The 23,921-nt window shown below is 56.5% G+C and overlaps 1 protein-coding gene and 1 pseudogene across 2 annotated transcripts in view; both read left to right on the forward strand.

Moving 5' to 3' along the window:
* The window catches only part of SCAPER (S-phase cyclin A associated protein in the ER), a 161,646-nt gene that overhangs the window by 131,338 nt on the left and 6,387 nt on the right, over positions 1-23,921 (forward strand). Inside the window, exons 28-29 of the mRNA XM_081114903.1 lie at positions 5,608-5,845; positions 7,541-7,690. Of these exons, the coding sequence (XP_080971029.1) occupies positions 5,608-5,845; positions 7,541-7,690 (388 nt within the window). The remainder of the gene's footprint in view (positions 1-5,607; positions 5,846-7,540; positions 7,691-23,921) is intronic.
* LOC308535680 (large ribosomal subunit protein uL4-like) lies at positions 10,542-22,254 on the forward strand (annotated as a pseudogene). Its single transcript has 7 exons — positions 10,542-11,806; positions 15,184-15,224; positions 17,348-17,516; positions 18,321-18,429; positions 19,404-19,501; positions 19,931-20,040; positions 22,009-22,254. The product of its transcript is annotated as a large ribosomal subunit protein uL4-like (transcript).

Consider the following 23,921-nt stretch of genomic DNA (forward strand, 5'->3'; position numbering starts at 1 on the left):
GACGTGCCTGGCTTGGAGGACGAGGGAGGAGGACAGAAGGGAGGGATCCAGAATGACTCAAGGGTCTGACTTGAAATGTGTGAGTGGTAGATGGTATAGTCCCAGCCTGGGCAGTGTCAGCGTTTTCCATGGAGGCCTCCTGGACGTGCCTAAGGGTTGTCCCAGCAGACTGAAGTCTGTGTGTGTGTCTGTGCGTGTGCGCACGTGCAGAGAGAAGTACAATTGTTTCGGTGAACTAAATGCAACTGGATTTTTAAATAAATTAGTGATTAACTCTTGGTTGTTTTTAAGAATTCTTAATCCATTTTACCCAATATAATTTTCTTCTTAGCAGTGACCCCTGGTTGCTGTTCTCCTCCCCTCCTTTAATCCCCCGCGTTTTCTGGCACCACCAGTACCTCTCATACTTACAGACCATGTCGCTCTACTTCCCCTCTTTGTGAAATTATATTTCTAAACTGTAAACTGCAGCAGCCTGTTGCAAGCACTTGGTTACCTGTGTGACTCAGTGTCCGCGAGGTCACAGCCGGGTCAGGAGCGCATGTGGCTGCGGTGCCTGGGAGGCATGCACTGGCGCCTCTTTGGGCCGCAGGAGCCCCGCAGCGTCCAGGAAGGTGTGACCTTAAGCCCAGCGGGAATCAGAGACAGAGGAGCCAGAGGCCCCGAGCCTGCCCCCTGCACGGCGCCTGCCCTGAGATAATTAGGTGCCCGCCTGAGAGCACAGGCCTGGGTCTGCTGGTGGCCACCTGTGGGAGGGCGATTAGCAGGTGGGCCTGAGCCTGCTGCCATTGTGCCCTTAATCTCCTAATTTCTCCCTGGCTCTCGGGGAGACCACTTGGGTGTGAGAATGTGCACGGCTAATCCTGGCTCCGGGTGGGGAGAAAAGCACTGCTTGGTGAACAATGAACTTGCATTGAAGCAGAAGTTGAGATTGTGATCTTCTGGTTTTATGTGAGGTTTTATGCCAGAATTCCCCTGGTGAGTTGTTCACAGACTGTAAGAGGGCTTCCAGGAGCGCCTATTTCTTTGGCCTTCATTGTTACCAATTTTCCATTCTCGGTCCAAGAGAAAAGGATGGTTTTCAGATCCCAGCGGTGCTCACTGAGCCCCTCAGGTGCTGGCTCCTGAGCCCAGCTGGCAGGACCAGGACAGGCCTGAGCGACTGAATCGCAGCCCACACGGCCTCCACTTAGTCGGCAGGCTTTCCAGACTCCGCGGCAGGGGCCCCACAGCAAGGGGCGGGGGCAGTGGGTCCTCGGTCCGGAGGCACAGCCCTGCTCCCGGCCAGTTCTAATTGCTGGTGAAGACTGTGCTGGACTCTGGAATATTTTCACACAAAAAGATGTTTGTCGTTACTTGTATTTGTGGTTTCCATCTTCATAGCCATCAACTACAGTAACAAAGTGGGTTCTACCCAAGGTCCCTGGAAACCTGCCCTAAAGAGAGAGGGAGGATCTCTACGTCAGCCCGTTAATTCTGTGGGGACAAATGATGCCTCTCAAGTGTTAAGGGTGCTTGAAAGCCGCTTGTTCAGGGAAAGGTAAACTGTCCCCCCGCCTGCCTGAATTATTCATTCATTCATTAAATAAATATTTATGCAGCACTTCTCTGTGCCAGGCCCTGAGCTAGGCGTGGAGAACCCAGAAATGACTCAGACATCGCTCCTGTCCTCAGGACCTTGTCAGCTAGAAAGGGAAAGAAGCTACATAGACGGAGACCCGTGGTGTGAGTCGGAGGGCGCTGCGGAGGTGAGGTACCCGGGCCGAGCGCACTGCCGGTTAGAGCAGAATCGCTGACGGAGGTCAGAGGGGCGAGGTCAGCTTAGTTGAAGGAATGAACTGTTTTCTGGAGCAACTAAAATTCAATCGGGGCCTTGGAAGACTGGAGGGGCTGCAACATGTAGAGTTGAAAAAGGAAACGAAGAAGAAAACAACGACATCACGCAGAAAAGCATGAAGACGGGAGGACTGGCTTTAGCCGGGTTTTGAGATGGATGTAGTGATGCTAGTGCCTCCCAGGTCGTCAGGAGGTTCCAGTGAGACGATGAAGGTGCAGGGAAGGTGTGAGCTGCTGACAGCGTTTGTTCTGTAGGTGGAGTGGGCAGGGGCGACCCCTCTGGGAGGCGACCCTGAAGCTGAGACGGAGGCAGTCAGGGAAAACCCCGGGCACTAGGCTCCCGCGAGCAGGAGGGGGCTGCCAGCGCCCCCACGGCTGCAGTGGAGCCTCCCAGACACAGGAGGCAGCGCCCGCCCTGGTGCGAGGAAAGAGGTGCAGAGAGGGAGTCGGGAGGGAGGGCCCAGACGAGGACAGATCAGACGTTTGGGTTTTTCCGAGTGGGATGGGGAGCCAGCGGAGGAGATGAAGCAGGCGAGTGGCATCACCTGATTATTAAAAGTAGGGGGGCTCCTGTTTACTCTGTGTAGACAGGGTGGGAGGGGGGTCACCAGGCAGCCCCCACGTGACCGTTTCCTCGGTTACTCGCCCGGTGGGAGCAGGTGCCTTCCTTGGCAGCACGGCGGAGCCTTTGGCAGAGTTCCTTCAGCCTCACGGCCAAACCCCAAAGATGAGAGAGGCCCCAAATATCGGCAGAACCAGGCAAAGCCAGCCCAGAGCCCGTGGCTGTTGAAGGGACGATGAGGAAGCTGAAGCTACAGAGGTACAGACGCCCACCGAGAGGCTCCCCGACCAGGACCGCACCTGCCAGCACCCTCCGCTCCTCCCTCCCACCTCCTCGGCGCGCACAGTTCGCTTTCCACAAAACCCGGTACTAGGCGCCCGCAGCCGCAGCGCGCTTCTCCTGGAGCAGGGGAGCTCAGAGTCATCGTTGGGAGAGTCAGTGACTTCACCCCCCACCCCACCTGGCACCTCCGCGGGGAGTTCTCTGGGGTCCGGGCTAAAGGAGGGTCACACAGATGCCTCGGGTTCCAGGACCAAAGGAGTGAACAGGCCCAAATCCAAGAGGCGAGGAGAGCGGTCCAGGAGGTCCCCGCCCTGAAGGAGTGAGGGTGGATGTCAGCAAGCCAGGGATCCAGGGACCAGGGGACGACAGCAGCAGGCCGGGAGCCGACGGGGAGGGGCTGTCCCAGCTGCGCGTGGGGGCCCAGCAGGGCCTGGGACGGACGTGGTTTAACATCCGGGTTTGGGGGTGCCCTCACAGGTGATGCAGCTGTTGCCCCGCGTGCTCTTCTTTAAGGCAAAGTCGGGTTCCAGGTGCTGTTCAGGGGGTTGATAGTTTTCCTAATTGGATTTGGCTTTCTAACGAGTAGACATGAATATGCCACTAAGACCTCGAGTCCTAGAGACCAAACAAAAACACTTTAAATCCAGCCCTAGCTGGTGTTGCTCAGTGGATGGAGCGTCCGCCCTCAGACTGAAGGGTCCTGGGTTCGATTCCAGTCAAGGGCACATGCCTCCATTGTAGGCTCGATCCCTGGCCCTGGTTGGGAGCATACAGGAGGGGCGACCAATCAGTGTGTTTCTCTCACATCGATGTTTCTCTCTGTCCCTGCCCCTCCCTTCCACTGTCTCTAAAAATCAATGGAAAAATGTCTTCAGGTGAGTATTAACAACAACAAAAATAAAATAAAATAAAATCTGATAAAATTGAGAAGATCTCAGAGTGTAACATACAACATTTCAGATCTGATTTTTTAGGGTTTCCATGTATTTTTAAAAGAAAACTTTATGCCTGACATGAATGAGGCCTTTTACCTTTTTTATTATAAACATTCAGGCTTAAAGTGATTATAACTGACAGTTAAGACCAACAGAAGCCAGTGGCCTGTTCGTGCACAAATGATCTGCATTTCAGACTAAATCAAAAGTAAACATTCTCTCGAGCCCCCTCGGGACTGCACTCGGCTGTGATGCCCGTGCAGCACCCGCCTCGCCCCACCCCACCCCCACCCACCCCGCCCTGCAGGGAAAGGTCTTCTCCCTGAAGCAGTGACACGTGTGTGCCTTGAGCCGTCTCCATTCCGTCCGAGTTCTTGGACACTCGCTCGATTGATTTTTCTGAAGGACCATTTTCGCTCCATCAGGAGAATGTTGCCAGAGATCTTGGGGTGTGTTTCTTTATGAGCTATGATTAGCGTTTCCCTCAGTAATGGAGTGGGGTAGGGAGAGGGGGACGAATTCTGATAACTTTACTGACTTTTTTTTCTTATACTTACTCTTTTGAAAAAGTAATAGCAGTGAATTCATGTCATCTGATAAATGCTTGGAAAGACTAGGTATTAAGGCGCCTTAAATGTCAAAGCCATATTCCTGAATACCTGCATGTGGGTGTGCTGACAGTCCCTTTAAAAGCAGCGCCAGCAGTAAGCGGGGAGAAGGGGGGCAGCGGGGGGCAGCCTTCTCGTTCACAGCAGCAGGACTTTCGGCAGCGTCATGTCACTCATCCCCGAGGCTTCGGGCAGAAATGTCTTCTGACTCGTCACTGGCTCTCAGAGGCAGTCGGTGCTAAACAAACACAGACCCCTTGTTGGAACCTATATAATAAACTCAGACACATTAGTCTCTGCTCCGTCTCCCGTCAGGGTCTGACCCCCACCTCTCTGGCTGTGGGGGGAGGAAGGGCCAACGGACACACACTCACAGCGTGCAAGGTTCTGAGGTGCCTGTGAGCAAATCAGTGCGATTTCTTAACTTTTTGTTGTCATTGAGTCCCGTAAGATAGAAAGTTTCTCCACGATGATGCAAGGTTACACTGCAGTCTGTGTACTCGTTTAACAGTGTTCAGTTCATCCGAGATTTGATGTCAGAGAAGGAGGCATGGAGGGGAAAAAGAGGTCATCCTTCAAAGTCCTTGGGAGCCCCCTGCCCGTGCCACCAGCACGTTTGTATGACCTAAAGCCTGTCACCTAGTCACTGGGTCTTGGAGATGGCTCCTCAGGGGGCAATCTGGGTGCCGTTTCCCTGTGGGGGTGGGGGGGGAGGGTGAGTGAATGATTAGCAGCCGTGGCACGAGTACCACAGGTTCCTGGTCAGTCGGTGCTTCCTGTGACCCGAGCTGAGGGGTACGATGGGTGTGCAGACCCTGGCTTCACGTTGGCTCCAGGAGTTCATTTCCCAGCACGTGCTTCTGGCTCCCCCACATGCTGCCCCGTGGCTGCTCAGCCGATTTCCTGGTCGTTTGCATGACACTCATCCAGATTGCTTGTTCGGGAGTCTGGCCCCACGCCCTGCCCTGCCCGGATGATGAAACTGCCCCAGGGGGTTGCCATGTCTGCCCACCACAGGGCCCCAGCACAGCCGTGGGTTGTGAGGCCTCTTGCCTGAGAGCTGCCTCCCCTGGTGCCCTTTGTGCATCCTGAGGAGGCCATGCTGGTTTGGGCCTCTGGTCCCAGCGGTGTCGTGGACTCTGTCCAGACCTGGAACCTAACAGAGCAGGGCTATCCCGGCTTCGGAGACCGGAGGCTGGTGGCGACCTCAGCCTTGGCGGCGCTTGCTCAGTGTCCACAGCGGCAGGGGTGCCTCGAGGGCTCTTGCTCCCTGTTAACAGCTCAGATGGTGTGCTCTCAGCGCCTGCTCGTCCTGCTCCACGCGACCGGCAGACATGCTGCCATCCTGGAAGCAGAGGTAAAGAGTTGCGTGTTTCTTTGTCAGGTCGTACAGCATATTCGACAGCAATCGCCAGGACCTCACGGGACTGACAGCGGCTCTTCAGGCCACAGACCTCGCGGGGGTCCTGCACATGCTCTACTGCATCCTGTTCCACGGCACCATCTCGGACCCCGGCACCGCCAGCCCCAAGGAGAGTTACTCGCAGAACACGGTCCAGGTGGCCATTCAGAGTTTACGTTTCTTCAACAGCTTTGCAGCTCTTGACCTGCCTGCTTTTCAGGTACGAAACATTGGCTGGTGTTGGTGTGACCGACCACAAGTTCGTGTGCAGTGTAGCTAGGATGGGAGGGTCTTCTTCCGGACTGGGCACGAGGAATAAACTGCGATAAAGAGAGAACTCACAAGGCCGAGGGTCACATGCAGGACACCGCGCGCCCGCACGCAGTAGGCCCTGGAGAAATGCGGACCGGCGCAGCTTGTGGGGTGAAGGGCAGAGGCCACGCTGCGTGGGGAGGTTCAGTGTCGCAGCGGCCAAGCTGGGTGCTGCTGTGTGAGCCTCACCGTGCAGTAGTGACGTGTTTCATTAGGGTGTTTTCCAGTCTCCATTTCATTGTATACTAATAAGGCTGTCAAAATGTTTTGTCCCTTCAGTACAGAGTGTGGTTTCACTCTGAATTCATGGTGGCACAGATGGCCCTGAGGTCCCGGATATTGTATATCGTCTAGTCTGACACTTTTTACAATTGAAGGTGGTCTCAAGAAACAAATCAATGTACTGACTAGGCCATTAATTCTGGCTAAAAAGGAAATATAGGTTCCTTGAAAAATTGGTTTAATTTTTATATTCAAACTTACGTGCCCCTTGACCTGCACTTATCAGTAAGGTTAAACGGAGGGCACGGGGTCGCAGCATGCTGGACGCAGCTAATTAAATAGGGCTGAGCGAGAAGATGTCACTGCTTGATTTAAAGGGCAGGGGCCTCCGAAGTCTCCCTGGGACTGGAAACATTTTGTCTCGGGGCAGTGACACCGAGACAGAAGACGCTCTCACACCGAGCAGTCATTGTGTGTCGACGGCACTCCTCACGGGGCTGTTCACCACCAACAGGCAAAGCGCGTTCGTGGAAACTTCCCAGCCGCCACCTACCTGGCCTGCTTCAGCCGGCCACGACCTCCGATCACAGATGTGTTTAAAGCGCTGCTTTCCCGTAGCCAGCAGTGGGCTTCCCTCCCGTGTGGGCTGCAGGCCTTTTCTGTGGGCTCGCTCTCCCCTTTGCCCTCCTGTCACTCTGTCTGTCTGACATGTTTATTAAATAGAAGCCCGGCTGTGCAGGCAGACCCCGCTCTCCCGCGCGCCCACCGCCCACCGCCCCAGCCCTCAGAGGGGCCCTGGAAGCCTCGGAGCTGGGGGGGGGCTGTTTTGGGGGGACAGGGGCTGATGGTTGGGTGTTTTACATTCTTTTGGGAGCCTTGGGTTCACAGAGCTGTGTATTTGAGTAATAACTAGTTATTTATGTTTCTATTTGAACGTAAGTAAATAATTAGAATTATATTTGTATCCCTGTGTACAAGAAAATGTTTTCTCCAGGAAAAAAAGTATTGGAAGTTAGCTAAATGATAGATTTACAGGCGATTTTTCGTATTTTGATATTTTTCCAAATTTTTCACAGTGAGACTATTTGTACAAAGAGAAAAAATAACTTCCTAAAAAGGGAAGAAATAACCCTGCTTAGGTGTCTTGTCCGTGTGGCCCAGGCATTTGGTCTGCTCTGCTCTGCCTTCTGTCCCTGTGCAGGTTAAACCCCGTGTTTATCATAGTCACTTGTTAGCACAAGGGTCCCCGAGGGGCTGCTGAGCCTTGTGCTCAGAAGCTGGACGCGCTTCTCCGGCTCCGGCCGTGGCAGAGCGCGGTGGGTCTCGCTGGCCGGAGCCTGGCCCCGCTGGGGGAGCGCTAACTGCCCTTTGCCTTGGCCAGTCCGTCGTAGGGGCAGAGGGCCTGTCCCTCGCGTTCCGGCACATCGCCAGCTCCCTCCTGGGCCACTGCAGCCACGTCTCCTGTGAGAGCCTGCTTCACGAGGTCATCGTCTGCGTGGGCTACTTCACTGTCAACCACCCGGATAACCAGGTAAGAGGCCCGGAAGGTTCTGGAGGCTGCGCCCCCAGCTCTGAGAGTGAGGTATGGGAGTGAGGAAAGGCAGGCTCACCCATCTGGCCTGGGTGAGGGCCTCCAGCAGCCCCAGGGAAGTCAGGAAGTCCCTGACTTCTCTCCAGAGAGGTTGGGTCAGCCTTAGGTTAACAGTAGGGCCCCTTGTCGAGCTGGACAACGAAAATGTTTTTAATAAAACATTGCTAAGCCACACAGCGGCACCTGCTCTCCTGCCACGGGATTCTGGTGCTGTCTCCGCAGACTTCTTGTTGTGGTGAGGTAGAGCCTCTTTCTACTGGGCACCTCGCAGCCAGGACTCCAGCCCCTATGGCACTGCTCCCGGCCCTCGGCCACCCCCACCCGCCCGGGAGCCAGAGGCCGCCTGCCTGGTGGTGGTGGAGGGGACCTGAGGCAGGCTCCTGAGTCGTTTTGCTTTTAATGGTTTTGATTATTTGGTTTTTGAGCAAGATTTCATTTGTAAATAGGATTCTGCTGCTTTAAGAAGTTGGGAGAATTGTGTTACAGATTTTGTGAAAAAATAATAAGGCACTGTGTTCCACTTCATTTGTGAAACCAGAGTTATGGCATAAATAACATATCAAATAGTAATTCCTGACAACCTCATTTATCTGTCTTTTTTATTGTGTAATTGGAAGGTTGTACCTTTCCCCCACCCACCACCCCTCTCTGAATATATTTACATAGCTGCGGTCATGCTGCGCGTACACTCCTGTCCTGCTTTAGACACTTAACCTATAACAGAATCATTCTTTACAAGTATCATTTTTAGTGTCTGGATGGCTGTATCTTACGTGGACAGCCCGTGGTTGACCTAACAGTTTCCTGTTTTAAGTTGTTTACCATATGTTACCATGACACCTGCTGCTCTTACAGAGGCGAGTGATTTGTGTGTGTGGTAATATTTTGCTGTGTACAGTTCCACAGCAAAAAGTTCAGTTCTATGGACCTTAGAAATAAAACTGCTAGTTATTTTATCAGCAAAAATGTGTTTAGCCCTAGCTGATTTGGTTCAGTAGATAGAGTGTCGGCCTGCAGACTGAAGGGTCCTGGGTTCGATTCTGGTCAAGGGCACATGCCTGGGTTGCAAGCTCAATGCCCAGTAGGGGGTGTGCAGGAGGCAGCCGATCAATGATTCTCTCTCATCATTGATGTTTCTATTTCTCTCTCTCTCCCTTCCTCTCTGACATCAATAAAAAATATTTTTTTTAAATGTGTTTATTTGGGAATAGCAGATAATTGCAATTCTGGATAAGCATGCTGTAGCAAAAGACTATATCGCTAAGTCCAGAAAACAAATGAGAACGTTACTTTGTAGAGGAAAGACGGGACCGCAGGGGAGCTTTGGAGAAAAGTCCATCGAAGGAGCGGGAGCGCTTCGCTCCTGGGGGCGATGCTTCTCATTGGCTGAGTTGCCAGGTTTCCGCTGGCTGGTGGGTGGCGGGGGCGGGGGGGGGGGGGGGGGGGACCTTCCTCTCCCGGTGGTGGAGACCCTTCCTGCTGGAAAGGCAGGGGTGTGCTGGGTGCTGGGTGGTGCTGAGCACGCCCCCTTCAGGCCCCGACGCCATCGCACAGGCGGTTTCTTCACGGCAGCCAAGGTGAGGGACAGTTTCAAGCTCCGCTAACCACTCGGGTGAGAATTACGGAGCTCAGAATCCTGTGGACTTTCCGAGAGTTTCCCGTGACGCTGGTCACGGACTAGTCCTCTCCTGTAAGTGAAGCACCTGCTCTGAGTCTCTGGGCTCACCAGGCAGGATGGGAAATGGGTCGGGAGCTGGTGTTTGCAGGTGGCGGTGACAGCCGACCTAGGCCTGTGGCCAAGCAAGAGTGAGCACGCAGGAACAAGAAAACACATTAAGTAGCAACACGAGGAGACAGGACCTGGTGCTGGTCAGTGCCGCGTGGGTAATTGTTCAGGGTGAGCTCGCTGTGAGGAAGAAATCAGAAAGGTGGAAAGAGCCAGACATCCAAGGCAGTGGCTGAGGTGCAGCAATCTCTGAGAAGAAAGAATAGGATAAAATACAGCAGAAACCATCAGAAATATAAACGATAGTAATTGTCAAACACTGAGCACTGGGCCTTAGCGATGCTGTTTCTAAGCATAATCCCTGATATTTGTGGAATTCTTCATAAATGGTTCCCATCTGCTGCCCCCAGAGCCCTGAGCCCTTCAGTGTGGCTGCAAGTGCAGGAATTGTCCTGCCTCGTGGACAGTGAGAAACTGGGGTTCTGGGGTGATGCCAGCCCTGAGATGGCGTAAGAACCACTAAGACCAGAACTAGATTCCAGGTCCTGCAAAGCCCACCCCGTGTACATTTCATTTCATTCCGTGTCGCTCAAGGAAATCGGATGTCCACAGCCCCATCTACTGGTGATCCCTAACGTGTACCCGGGCCTGGAGGGTACCCAGGCATTGAGATGCTGCGCCTGGATATCTGTGTGCCTGACTCCGGAGCCACAAAGGTCCTGGGAAGCTGTGAGTGCGTGTCTGATGAGCGCCAGATGGACCACAGGCTAGGAAACAAGCCTGGAGTCTAACCCCACTCCGTCCCTGGCTGTGTGATCTCAGAGAAAGCATTTTCCCTCTGGAGCTGGGACTTTGTGGCTCAACTAAGAGGTAGATTGGTTCTGGAGATGGATGATGGTGATGGTTGCACAATATTGTGGATACAGTTAATGCCACTGAATTGTAGGCTTAAAAATGGTTAGAATAGTAACTTTCATGTTGCATATATTTGCCACAGTAAAATCAGTTTTAAAAAAGTGGACGGCTTTTCCTGTGGGAGCCGCCGGGTGGAGAGGAGTGTGGCCTTCTCCTCTCCCCGCCATGGCGTGTGCTCGTCCACTGATACCTGTGTACTCTGAAAAGGGGGAAACATCTGACAAAAAATGTCACTTTGCCTGCTGTGTTCAAGGCTCCCATTCGACCAGATATTGTGAATTTTGTTCACACCAACTTGCGCAAAAACAGTAGACAGCCCTATGCTGTCATGAATTGGCAGGTCATCAAACCAGTGCCGCGTCCTGGGGTCCTGGCAGAGCTGTGGCTCGAGTTCCCAGAGCCCGAGGTGGTGGAACTCATCGTTCTGGCCAGGGTGCTTTTGGAAATATGTGTCGTGGGGGCTGCATGTTTGCACCAACCAAAACCTGGCGCCGTTGGCACCGCAGAGTAAACACAACACAGAAACGATATGCCATCTGCTCTGCCCTTGCTGCCCAGCCTTACCAGCACTGGTCATGTCTAAAGGTCACCGTATTGAGGAAGTTCCTGAGCTTCCTTTGGTGGTTGAAGATAAAGTTGAAGGCTACACGAAAACCAAGGAGGCTGTTTTGCTTCTTACGAAACTTAAGGCCTGGAACGATATAAAAAAGGTCTATGCTTCTCAGCGAATGAGGGCTGGCGAGGGCGAAATGAGAAACCGGCGTCGTATCCAGCGCAGGGGACCTTGTATCATCTATAACGAGGACAACGGTATCATCAGAGCCTTCAGAAACATCCCTGGAATTACTCTGCTTAATGTAAGCAAACTGAACATTTTGAAACTTGCACCTGGAGGGCATGTGGGCCGTTTCTGCATTTGGACTGAAAGTGCTTTCCGCAAGGTAGATGAGCTGCGTGGCACTTGGCGTGGAGCTGCCCCCTGAAGAGTAACTCAGCCTTCCCATGCACGCGATGCTCAGTGCAGACCGAGCAGAATGTAGAAAAGCCCAGAGATCCAGAGAGCCCTCCGAGCACCACGCAAGAAGATTCACCGCAGAGTCCCGAAGAGGAATCCACGGAAAGCCCTGAGGATCATGTGGAAGCTAAACCCACAGGCAGAGACCACGCGCCGGGACACCATTCTTCGCCAGGCCAAGAACCACAAGCTTCGGGTGGATAGAGCAGCAGCAGCACTAGAAGCCAAATCAGATGAGAAGAGGGTTCCAGGCCAGAAGCCTGTGGTCAGGAAGAAAGGAAAGAAGGCTGTTGGCCTTAAGAAGCAGAAGAAGCCTTTGGTCGGAAAAAGGCTGCAGCTACCAAGAAACCAGCCGCTGAGAAGAAGCCGGCAGAAAAGAAACCCACCACAGAAGAAAGAAGCCTGTGGCATAAACTTACGTTTGTTTATTCCATAGCGGTCAGATCACTTTGGACGGCTAATTTTGAATAAAAATGAACAAAGGCAATGAGAAACATAAAAAAAAAAGTGGGTGGTGCTGGATGCTCCCCCGTGAGCCAGGCCCACACTGTGCTGTCAGCTCATGGCTCTGCGTGAAGGACCCGCACCCAGTCAGTCTGTGAGCTGGCAGGACCGAGCCCTCAGGCCTTCAGCAGACAACCTGCCCTGGAAGTGGTGCCTGCGTGTGGGGGTCACCTTTCCGAAGGGTCGCCGTCTCTCATGAAAACGTTGGGTCAGATCAGAAGCATCCGTCTATTGTGTGGCACATCAGGACTCGCCGTAACTTTCTTCCCATTTAATTATTATAATGAACACAATTAGCATGTGCTGTGAGCCCTTCCCCTTATTTGCATTTTATATGGGATAATTAAAAGTGCCCTGATAATTACATTAACTCAGTGACAAATGACTTGACGGCCTGCGTACTGCTGGATGGGGAATAAGCGCCTTTGCATATTCATTTTGGTTAGTGACGGACGTTTCATTTGGAAAGACCCCAGAGAGTGCAGCTGTCAGAGTCCGAACCTCTGAGGAGAGTTGAAGGGAAGGGTCGCTGTGGCCCAGCGTCCGCGTCAGCGCCTCTGTGGGGAAGTCCATGCGTCCTGTAACCGTCCGCCCTGCATGTGCGCGGCCTCCTGCGGGCTCCTGGGGAGAGCAGCATGAGCTGGACGGTGAGGCTCTTGGAACGAGATCGGCCTGAGCTGTGACCTGCATTTTCCAGGTCTTGTACAATTTGGTGATTTAGTAAGAAAACCCAAACATTAATGGACTAATCATCCCTAAACTCTGTTGTCCTCCCCTCGGCCGTTTCCCTGCAAACGAGAGCAGGGCTGTTCCCAGTCCTGCTCCCTCGGGGCTCAGGGACGCAGAGCGGGTGTTCCCAGGGCACAGCTTTCCAGCCGGTTCCAGCTCTGAGCCTTCAGAGGCAGCCCAAGTCCTGCTCCAGCACCCTTACTGTCCGTTGTTCTCCAAGGCGAGGGTCCCCGGTCACACCCCCGTGTGCGCTCCCCAGCCTGTCCCCATGGATGGAGCCCACTGTGGGCTCGGAGGGCCGCCGGGTCCCAGGCCTCCCTCCTCTCACAGTGCGTGTGGGCGGCTCGCTCTTAGCTGTCACGCTGCATCCGGCTTCTCTGCGTGACACGCACATTCCTCTTATACAGTAAATGCCACGTCTGAGGATGAGCCTAGGGTGTTGACAATATAACCATTTTGGAGTTACCCTCAATATTTCAGCTCAGAGAAAAATACGGTTTTTCCCCCTCAAAAGTAAAATTCAATCAGTTGCACAATAAATTTCCTAATTAAAAGTAAGTTTTGCTTAAATATTTTAAGACTTTTAGTGAGTGACCTGGCTGGTGTTAGAATGGCACTTGCCAGTTAGCAATTTTGGCTGATGGCAGAGAACGTCGCCCACATCACCGAATCCAAATAAAAGACACTTTTTACTCCCCTCGTCTCTTCAACGAGCTTCCCAACACGTGCTCACGTCAGGGGCCCTTTTTTCTGCACAAACCATCCGAGAAGTTGTCAGGAGCGCCACGCATTGGCCGGTGGCTGCCGGCCGATCCCTGGAGCAGACGCAGCCTTGGCGGAGCCCGCACCTCCCGGGACCAGCATGGCCAGTGCCCTTGGGGTGCCTGGCTGAGAAAGGGGCCTCCTCCCCGACGGCTGGCTCCCCGTGTTCCCACAGACCCCCTGCCTGTGGACGGGCAGCAGCACGTCAGGGCCTGGTGCAGCCACAGCCTGAATCCGCCTGAGCTGAAGTTTTGACGTGATCCTTGACGTCCTGAACGTCAGCTGCCAGAGGACAAGAGTGTGGGCCCTGACGGGAGCGCTGGGCACGCCCTTGGCGTCCGGCGCTGTGACCTTGGCCGGCTGCCGAGCGCCGAGCCTCGTCTACTCACCTGTGAGGCAGGTCCCCGCGGCCACGGCGCCCAGGTGCTGTGTGGAGTGAGGGACAGTCGCAGGGAAGCTCGGGAGGCAGCTGCTGCCCGCTGGGCTCGCCCGCATCACCGCTCCCTGGCACCGAGCCACCTCCCGGCGTCACAGGCCTGCGACGCTCAGGGCCGCACCGATCGGCCATCCTTCCTGCACGGCCTCCTCAGCTTCTCAGAGTCTGAACACTCCAGTGAAACACTCACCGCCCAGCATGGGAGCCGTGAGGCGGAGCACTAGCCTCAATTCGTCTCAGCTGGACTGAGAAAGGGGGGTCCACCGGGCAGCGGCTGTGAGACTACGAGCACAGGGAGGACCTGCCTCCGCCCAAGGGGACATGCAGCCCGTCCTCTCTGAGCCCCGCCCATCACAGGCCTGGGCAGAGCAGGAGACGCACGGGAGACGGCCTGCACCCCTCCCAGGGGTCCTCTGGGTCCTCTGCACAGGCTCTGGTCGGGTGCCCTGGCCTCGCGTCCTTGTCAGCCGGGAAACCTTCTCCTGACGGTGGGGTGTGCACAGACATAAGATCAGAAGGACGCTCTGTCGGGGGTGAGCGCCTGAGCCGGGCTGAATCTGGGCTGCCTTCGTCTTCAGTCACGGAGGGGCCTTTGCTCTTAACCCCACCGAGGATATGCTTTCATTAATTTGAGAGAGAGAGAGAGAGAGAGAGAGAGAGAGAGAGAGAGAGAAACATCCATCGGTCGTCTCCCATACGTGCCCCGACTGGGGACCAGACCCGCAACCCAGGTCTGTGCTCTGACCAGGAATCGAACTGGCCTTTTGGTGATTCTCCAGCCGAGTCACCGGTCAGGGCACAGAGGAGCCTTTAAATAATCACTGAGTGAAAACACCTCCTGAGATGGGAGCGGGAGCGGGAGACCCTGTGGGTCACAGACACCGATGCCGTCGAACAGCTACTGGGGCGGCCGTCAGGGTCGTGGGTCCTGTCCCGACTGCACAGCTGGGTGGCCTTGGTGAGTCCCTCCCTCTCTGGGCTTTACCCTCCTGTCTGATGGAGTGTGACTGTACCATGTGAGACGCGTGGGAGGTCATGGCCAGACCAGCCTAAGTAGGTACATGTCACCGTTTTCATTTCTCAGTACGGCAGTCACAGCCCCTGCTCTTGCCACTGGTCTCCTGGCTGCTCCACAAACACAGCCTTGTCCTTGCTGCTTTCTCCCTGGAATGCTTTTCCCAAGAAACCAGCAGGTTCGGGGACATGGTTGCCACCTGTCCTGCTCCCAGAGGCTTCCTTTCCTGTCGGCCGTGGTCCTGTTTCTGCTTTGCCTCCCTCTGTTTTTCTTCTCACTGGTGGCACCTGCCCCCTGACATTTCCCTGTTGACTCTGTCTCCCACTCCCAGCCATCCCACTAAATGCCGGCACCGAGAGCAGTGCCACGCAGGTAGCAATTACCTGGTAAATATTTGCCGAATGAAGGATCAGATGTCAAGATGACACATCACCCTTCGGGATGATCCTGCAGAAAAGGTTAAAACGGCCCCAGGTTTTGAAAGACACAGCACTTCTGCTTCACTGACCAACCCTCCTGAACTGACTGGCAGCTAAAAATGTAAGAGCCGTTTCTTGGACAGTATAACTTACTTACCTTCGACTCTATTCTAAAAGAAACTCCTTAGTTTTGTTTTGCTGGAGCCAGTGATTCTGAGAACCAAAGGAAACTTCTGTTTCGTGTTTGGCAAATCCCGTTGTGAGAAAACGCTGCCATGAGGGAGCGCGGTGCACGCCCCAGCCCTGCCTCCCGTGTGGTGAGGGCGGGGGCGGGGGGAGTGGGTGCCTTTGGGGTCTTTGCTCACCGAGTTGGTGCATTGTCCTAGCAAATCTGTGATGTGTGATGGCGGATGTTTTTTAAAAAGCCGTTTGGTGTAGCCCCACTCCAAGCCGGCGCGCTGTGGGAGAGTCTGCACGCACAGACCCCAGAGCACGTGTCGTCCATCTCGGCAGCAAGCTGATGCGGGCATTCTGAAGGGTTTTCTTCCATCCCTTTGGGACCCTTCATGTGTCAGCAGGTGCTGCCCACCTCGTCAGAGACCTGCCCGGGCAGCAGTCAGGGTGGTCGCCCTCTTAGGCGCGGGGAGTGTTTTGTAGCCTGAGGAGAGGGCGTGGGCTCTGCACTGGGCAGCTGCCCCACAGCCAGCTCTGCGCCCGGCGGACGCTCCCTGCGGTGCCGCGGCTATTCTGTAAAGTGCAACCACGCGGCTGCCACCTCCCGGCTGTGCACGTTGGACTAGATGGCACAGAGCCGGGGCCAGAGCGGGGCCGGTTCTGTGCGGTGCGAGGTCATCATGGGGGGCCTCCCTGCTCTGCCGGGGAAAAGGCCGGAGTGCCCACTGCTCAGCCCCAACACGCCCTCCCCTCCAGCCACCATCCCCAGCTGCTGGGAGCGCTGACGTCTCCTGCACAGGGACCCTGTGTGGACCCTCTCATTGCTCTGGCCCCGCTGCCCCTCCCCTTCCCAGGGCCATGCCCTGCTGAGCAGGACACATTGCCCGGTGGCCACCAGATGCGGTCGGGGAGGCAGCGAGAGGGTCTCCACTCAGCACCGTGGGCCCAGGTCGGAGGAAGGGAGACCTCACACCCGGGGAATTCTCTCTGAAACCCACCACGGAGCCCGGAGGTGCCCTGAGCTGGTGTGAGGGAGCGACCGGGAGACGCCTGACATGAATGACGGGGAGCCTTTCCTGGCCCCTAATTGGAACCTTATCCTCCGGTGCTTAGAGCAGAGATGAAAGCGGGGAAATCCGAGAGACCATTTATTTCACTTGAGAAAGCAGTAAACGGACTACAAAGAGATGTGACTGCTATTATATTTTTAAGATTAAATAAAATTGTCACAGACAGACTAGTGCTGGGCAGCCGGTAAGTGCTCGGGGAATGCACCCACGCTCCCGTCGGCTGCTGGGAGGTGGCAGGCGCTGCGTGGATGACCCTCGCTCGCCCAGGGCTGCCTGGGAGGGGGTCGGGCACCAGCTCCCCAAGCCCCTGGGAGTATTGGGACCTTCGGGCGTTGTTAGGTCTGCGCCTCCGCCACCCGCTCTTGCCCCCACATGTCCTGCCATGGCGTTCCTAATCCTCCGGTAGCACACACGCGCATGTGTGTGTGTGTGTGTGTGTGTGTGTGTGTGGTGATTCCTGAAGGTCACTGGCCGCCAGGCCCGGCCGGCGGCAGGTGTGACAGGACGTGCCAGGAGCAATGCGCTGGCCTAGCCGCCCTCGCTGCAGCTTTGCAGCAGGACCTGTTCGCAGAAGGAATGCAACGCGACTTTGTCTCCGCTCTGCTACAAAAATATGCTTTGTTCCAACGATCTACGGACCCTCGCGGCTGTCTCTCTCGGTGCATTCAGATGTCTAGACACCTGCTCTCACCCCTCGGGTGAGGACATCTTGTCTCTGACAAGAAAAGGGAAAACAAAACAAGAATTCTTAGGCATGAAGACTTTGCCTTGGTGAGATTAGCCGTCTGTACACATTCTGTCTGACTTCACCCCCGGCCACACTGACCGACAGAACTGGGTGGCCTTAGATTTGAGAGGCCGGCTCGCAGGGCGCCGGGAGGAGCTGCCCCTGCTCTCGGACCGCAGTGCCAGGAGCCTGGGACTCGGTGGGGTGCTGGCCGAGGGACCCAGCCAGGCAGCTGTTCTTGCAAATGCAAAGATGGGTCATCGCAGCACTGGATGTAGGTTTGGGAACCTGAGCTGGTCCTCATGCCTTCCCTTCCCAGAGCCATGAGTACCTGCTCTTTGCAGGAACGGGATGGGCACCATGCAAGGTACTAGGGGCACAGCGTCCCCACGGAGCTGACAGCGAGGACTGGGAAACCGATCACTTTTATAGCCTGGTTCTGACATGAGAACCGGGACTGAGCTGGAGCTTGCAGAACTCCCTGCAAGGAGAAGAGATGGGCTGTGGGAAGACTGGGCCCTGCTCGAGGGCAGGGATGGCTCTCACTCGTCACCACCTTCCCAGGTGCCTCGTCCCCCTTGGCCGGAGCAGACGCTCAGCAAACATTGGATGAATGGGCGGTTTGTCTGCTCCTCACTTCCTGGCTCCTGGCAGCACTCCAGGCCGTCACAGTTGGAGGAGAGGCGGGTGTTTCCGTTTATGTAACAGGATGGAACCTCCGCAGGCCTCTCCTGCGGTCCCAGGAAGGGAGTGTGCGTTGTGTTCAGACGTGTGATCCGCACACTCTCCCAGGCCGAATGCACCTTCAGACCAGACCTACGGCTACTCAGCACGTCACCCCACTTCCCTTTTTCTTCTTTAAATGTAACTATTGGGAAAAGTACTCAGGTGATACCACAGATCAGCATCATCAGCCTGTTGTACACGATAGTGTTTGTTCCAGAAATGTCAGGCCGGACTGCAGCCACTCAGACCCCCAGGCAGCTGACTGCCGGCGTCCCGGACGGAGCTCATGCAGTCGCGTGCCCAGCAGGTTCCCCTGAGCGTCAGCCCTGCCCCCTCCGTTCCTCTCGTTCAGTTTTTCCGTCTGATCGTTTGGGACAAGGCCGAGAGCTGGTCACTGGATGCCTCACCCAGCAGAACCTGAGTGTTGAGGAGGCCTTCGTGCTGGGGGTCTGTGTCCGCCGGTCGGCGTCTGTTTGGATGGCGGTGTGTCGTCCTCATCTCCGTCTGGACAAGACTGTGAGAAGCCGGCTGGCGGCAGGCACGGGACGAGCTCGGGCACAGCGACAGAGCCAGCCCTGTGCCAGGGAGGGGCGCCTCGCGTCTGAGGGCCCTGCAGGGGCCTGAGGGTGGGCGGGAAGCCAGCACTCAGCGCCCCGGGGCTGCCTGGGGACCTGCGACAGTCTTTTGAAGTTTCTGAACGTCATCTTTTTTGTTCTGAAAGAGGATGGTCACCCACCCCCGTCTGCCCACCACAGAGAGTGCGAAGAGAGTGAGGCCGTGAGGAGGGCCTTTGCACACACTGCCCGACCGGCTCTGCCCTGCGGGTGAGGGGTCCTACGTGCAGTGTCCTGGAGACGGCGTCCACCCGCACCACCAAGAGACGGGCCTCCCCAGACTCTCCGTAACCCGGCCAGGAGCCTGCGGCCGTGCCCAGGGCCCTGAGGATTCCGCGTGCGGCCCATCCTGCAGGGGCCTCTGTCTCTCAGCTGCAGAAACAAGGGCCCCGGGCTGGTGAGCAGCACACGCTTGTTCTGTCTGCGGCTGGAAGCCCGAGGTCGGGATGCCAGGCTGGGGCCCAGGAGGGTCTCCTCCAGGGTGCAGACGGCCACCTTCTCGTCGTCCTCACAGCGTCGTGGCAGAGGGAGGCCTGTCCCAGCCGCGAGGCCCCGGTGCCCTCCCCCGGACACACTGTGTGACCAGGGCTGGCTGTGCAGGCCGAGGCGACGGGACGTGGAGGCAGACAGACCATCCAGCTCACGAGGGGACGTGCGGGTGGATCCCCCGGTGGCACGGACGAGCCTCGCCGTCCAGCAGGGCCGCACAGGACGGGAGGGAAGGCACAGCGGCTGCTGCCCTGTCTCGGTTGGAAGGAGCGGGTCTCTGGCTGTGCTGCCTGGAAGGCTTCCTGGGCGTGAGGGTTCCCTGTGCTCCACAGGAAGCTCATGCTGATGACGCGGGCCCACGGCTCCGTCTGTGGCTCTGCCCTCCGCCTGTTTCCCTTGGCACGTTGGGCACAGCAGCTGGAAGCACACGGTCGGCTGAGCCTCTGCGCTTGTTTCTAGGATCGTGCTCCTGCCGGGACTCTCCCTCCTCAGAGCCGTCAGGACGCCCTCCTACCCCCACCAGCTCCCCCTGGCACCCCGCTGTGTGCGGAGCTCGTCCTGGTCCTGTGGGCACAGGGTCGGGGAGGCCAGGCTGTGGCTTCCAGGGGCTGGAGATGCTGCCGGATCTGCCCAGCGAGTGCCTTCATGGGGAGGCGGCTGGGATGATGGAAAACATGCCTTAGGCCTCACCTGGGAGGGGCTCCGGTCCTGCAAGCCCCTCGGTGGGAGCAGATGCCACCGGAGAGGACACGGCAGCAGTGCCCATCGCTACGTGGCTTTATATTCTGGTCACAGATGCCTCGTGTGAGCCTCAGCTAAGCCCTGAAGCTGCCATCCCGCCCCCCCCCCCCCCCCATAGAAAGGACCCGGAAGCTCCAGTTGGTAACTGGCCAGAGCCGGGCTCCTGACAGTCCCCTGAGCCGGCAGTGCGGGGCCCGTGGCCGCCGAGGGTTGGCTGGCACGCAGCTGGTGAGGGCAGCCTCTCGGATGAGACGTCCCTCCGGCCGGAGGAGGAGTCACAGCTGCACCTTTGGGCTGAACTGTGTGATCCCGCCCCCCCCACGCCCCCCCCCCCCCCCGTTCCATGTTGAACATTAACCCCCCGAGACCGCACTTGGGGGGGAGCTTTTAGGAGGTAACTAAGGTCCAATGAGGCCACAGGGGTGGGTCCTGATGAGGCAGGACCGGTGGCCCTGGGGAGAGGTCTGTCCGTCCACACACACACGCGCAAGAGGCCAGGGAGGGGTCGGTCTGCACCCAGGAAGAGGCTTGACCTCAGATTCCCGGGCTCCAGAGCTGTAGGAAGCGGATTTCCGTTGTCGAGGCCGCGTGACATGGCGGCAGCCTGAGCTGTGACGGGCCAGCAGGCACCCGGCTTCTCTCCTGGAACTCCTCCACCTGCAGTTCCCAGGCGCCAGGTGGGACGCCGCCCTGCGGGTAGGTCCGCATTCCCTGCGTGCGGGGCGGCCTCCCTCGTGGCTCCTAGGACCTCGTCCTTCCCTCTCAGATGCCTCAGGCCCCTGCGCTTCTTGTCATTCGTCTCCTGAGAGCGAGAAGCATGGCCTCTGTCCCCACAGACGTGACCCGAGACTCAGTCCGTGCCTGCCGACCTCACCTGGCCCTCCGTGTACCCGGGTCTCTGCCGCCTGGTAGAAGGCACACCGATGGGAGCCAGAGGCCAGGAGTGGCCAGGGGTCAGCAGGTGGAAGAGTCAGCAGGATTGTCTGCTCCACCTTCCACCTTCTTTTCCTTTTTTAAACCAGATTCCTCTCTAACGCCGTGTGTGTGACCCCGGCCCTCTCCCCACCAGGCCGGGCACACTGCCCGCATGCAGCCTCCTCGTTCTCCAGCCCCTGCCTCCAAAGAGGAGGGAGTGGGGGTCTCTCCCTCTCTCCCCCGACCCCCGTGATACCAACAAAGTGGCGAGGACAGGGCCCTGGGCAAAGATCCCCTTCCTCAGTGGGTCGTAGCGACGGAGAAGGACCAGACGGACCGCGGAGGCAGGAAGCTCTCGTGCTCCAGTGCAGGCAGTTTCTGCTCGTCTGCCTCACACTCAAGACTCGGGCATCTGCTTCTCAGTGAGAGAATCCGTTTCGAGACCCAGCACCCGGCCCTGTGTGCTCTTTATTTGGGCGCCCACAGGATGTCTGCTTAGGGGGGTGTGTGCACCAGTGATTTTCAGCCTTTTCACCTCATGGCGCACATACACTAACTGGTAAAATTCTACAGCACGCCAAAAAATACATTAAATTTCGCCAATTTGACCAAAAAAAAAGAAGAGGTATAATTTTCATGGATTCGCACCAGATGTCTATTGTCCTTTCTTTCTTCTTTAATCCAAGGGAAAGAGGTCAGTGCCCTGCCTGAAGAGTCAGGTTTTGCATGTGGTGAGAAACACTGGCACACCAGTTGGAAATGGTTCGTATACGTCGTTAAAAAGTTCACTTCTGAAGGGATTCCCCACCTTCAAACCAGGGCACTGGGGCAGCTTGCCCAGGATCACACGACCGGCGGAGGGGCCGACGGGTTTGAGGCGGTCTCGGTGTGGTGGGCCGTTCTTGGTCCCTGTCTGCCGCCCAGGCCCCTCCCGGCCGCGGCAGGAGCTCTGTGAGAAGCCCGTGGTTGGCGTCGGCCTGCATGCCCGGAGGGAGGGCAGTGGCCAGGCCCAGGGTAGTGCCCACCTTCGTAAACAAAGGTGACCAGCACCCACCGATTTAGTGCCAGCTCCGTCGGGAATGCAGATAGAAACAGCGGATTGTAAACTGAGCTTTCCCCGACTGTGTACATTCCTTTCATTCAGCAGCTTCCATGCCGCGGGGTGCCTCTCTGTTGACTGTCTCCTGCCTTGGGAACGCCTCGGCGATCCAAGGGGTGTGACCACCTGTGGCCTGGGAGGACGGACTGGACAGAATAAAACGGAGCCCCCTCACCCCGCAGTCTGTCCAGAGCCTCTCGGCCAACTCTCTCCTGGTGCCCAAAGCCCTCACCATCCAGGTCGGGCTGTTGGCATCGCAGTCTTGGTTCCTACCCCTAAGGGAGCGCTCAGCCCAAACCCGCCAACGGTTCCGCTTGCTCATGCCACCAGCCCACCTGACTCGCCCAGCAGTGGTCTTGCCTGAGTCTCCGTGCTGCAAACCCTGGCTGCCCACAATGTGTGACACGTGGTTCCAAGGCCAGTACTGACCAGATGTCCTGCTGGCTCACAGCCAAGCCGGGGTGCGGCTCTCACCACCCCTCGTGCACCCCAGCCTGTGCCCAGGTGGTCTGTCCTGGGTGGTCCTCACCCCCAGGTACCTGCCTGCGTCCATTAGTGTCTTCACCGACAAGAGGCTTAAAAGTCGTGGCCGCTGGCAGGTCACCTCACGGCCCTGTGACCTGTAAACTCCTCCTCCACGGGCAGCTCTGCCTGTTCCTGGGGGTCTGACAGGCCCCGAGGGCTCTGCCCACCTCAGCGAGGGGCAGGGGTCCAGGGGGAAGGGTCCCGCTGGGCACCCCTGTTCTGTCTCGTTTACCAAGACCCCGGTATTGTCGTCTTTGTCGTTGTGCCTGTGCCAGCCAGACTGGCCAGTGGGGTGTCTTCTGATAGCATTTCAACAGTGAGGTTCCACACAAAAAGCTCAAGGGGAGAGACTTCTCATAACGGGATCGTTGTGAACTCTAAGGCGGGGACCATTTGGCTGTGCCCCGGACTTGTATCTAATGATTAGAATAACGATGCAGGTAAACGCTTTATCAGTAAAGCGGACGATAGGACACATTTTTCTCAGCCAGCGTCGGACACGGCAGCACACAGCCATGTGCTGAATGGTCACGGCTGCGCGTCTTTAAAATTCCTGCTGGATTTGAAGGTATTAACAAGTCCCTATCAGCATTCTCTAAAGGTTTTTGATGTCATTTTAGCTATTGAACTGAAATATGTGAACTATTACTTTGTTGATTTTCTTCTTAAACCAGGCTGCATTACCATCTGAGCGTGTGTTCTTAAAGTATTGTTAAAAGTGCTTTGAAAACTTGTAAATCCCTGTAATTTATGTTTCTCCTGCCTCTGCCGTGGCGTTCTTTCCCTCTGGTTTTAATCTGAATGCAGTCCTGTCTGGGGGTGTACCTGTAAAACGGTGTTTCTCCAAGTACAATTTACAGTCCTGGCCTCGGCTTTACCGTGTCCCTGCCCTTCTGTGAGAACTGTCCAGTCAAGGTTACTTGAAACAGACCTGATGTGGACATTTCTGAGTTTATCGTGAAGGCCCCGGGGGTGAGTGAGGAGGGCTCCCTACAAGCCCATTAACTGCATGTGCACAGCCGGCAGCCTCGCCTGCTGCACGGCCACGGCCGCGTTTCTCTAAACAATTCTCCTCTTCGTCTCCGTGGCACCGATGGAAACAGATAAGGAGGACGGGTGGGAGGAGGGACCTTGGGAGCCTGGGCCGAAGCTGCTGGTTCCCCTACAATCCCCTCTTCCAGGGCTGGTCTGCACCCGGAACAGATTTATCCACGTTCATGTGTTCTGTGAGCCGGTCAGGGACTGCAGTGGGCAGGGCTGCCCGAGGGCGTCTGCCTGGGGAGGGGGCTGTGTGCAGGTCTAAGGGAAATGGCTGTTCTGCTTCGGGCGGGGGGGGGGGGGGGGGGGGCGTGGTTACAGCTCACGTCGCAGGACCGTCATCACGATTCTAGTCACGTCAGTGGCTGCAAAACTTCTGGAAGCCTTTCCTCGAGTTAGGAGACGAGGTTCTTGTCTGCTCCTTTCCTGTGTCACTGAAATTCAGGTCAGTGAGGAGTGGAGTCTCTTCCTCCTTCCGCGTGTCCTGGGGGTTCTTCCCGGCACTTGCCCACGGAAAGGGGCCGGCCCGGCC

Source organism: Myotis nattereri (assembly GCF_964212035.1).
Source record: "Myotis nattereri genome assembly, chromosome: 21".
In the NCBI taxonomy this organism is placed as follows: Eukaryota; Metazoa; Chordata; class Mammalia; order Chiroptera; family Vespertilionidae; genus Myotis; species Myotis nattereri.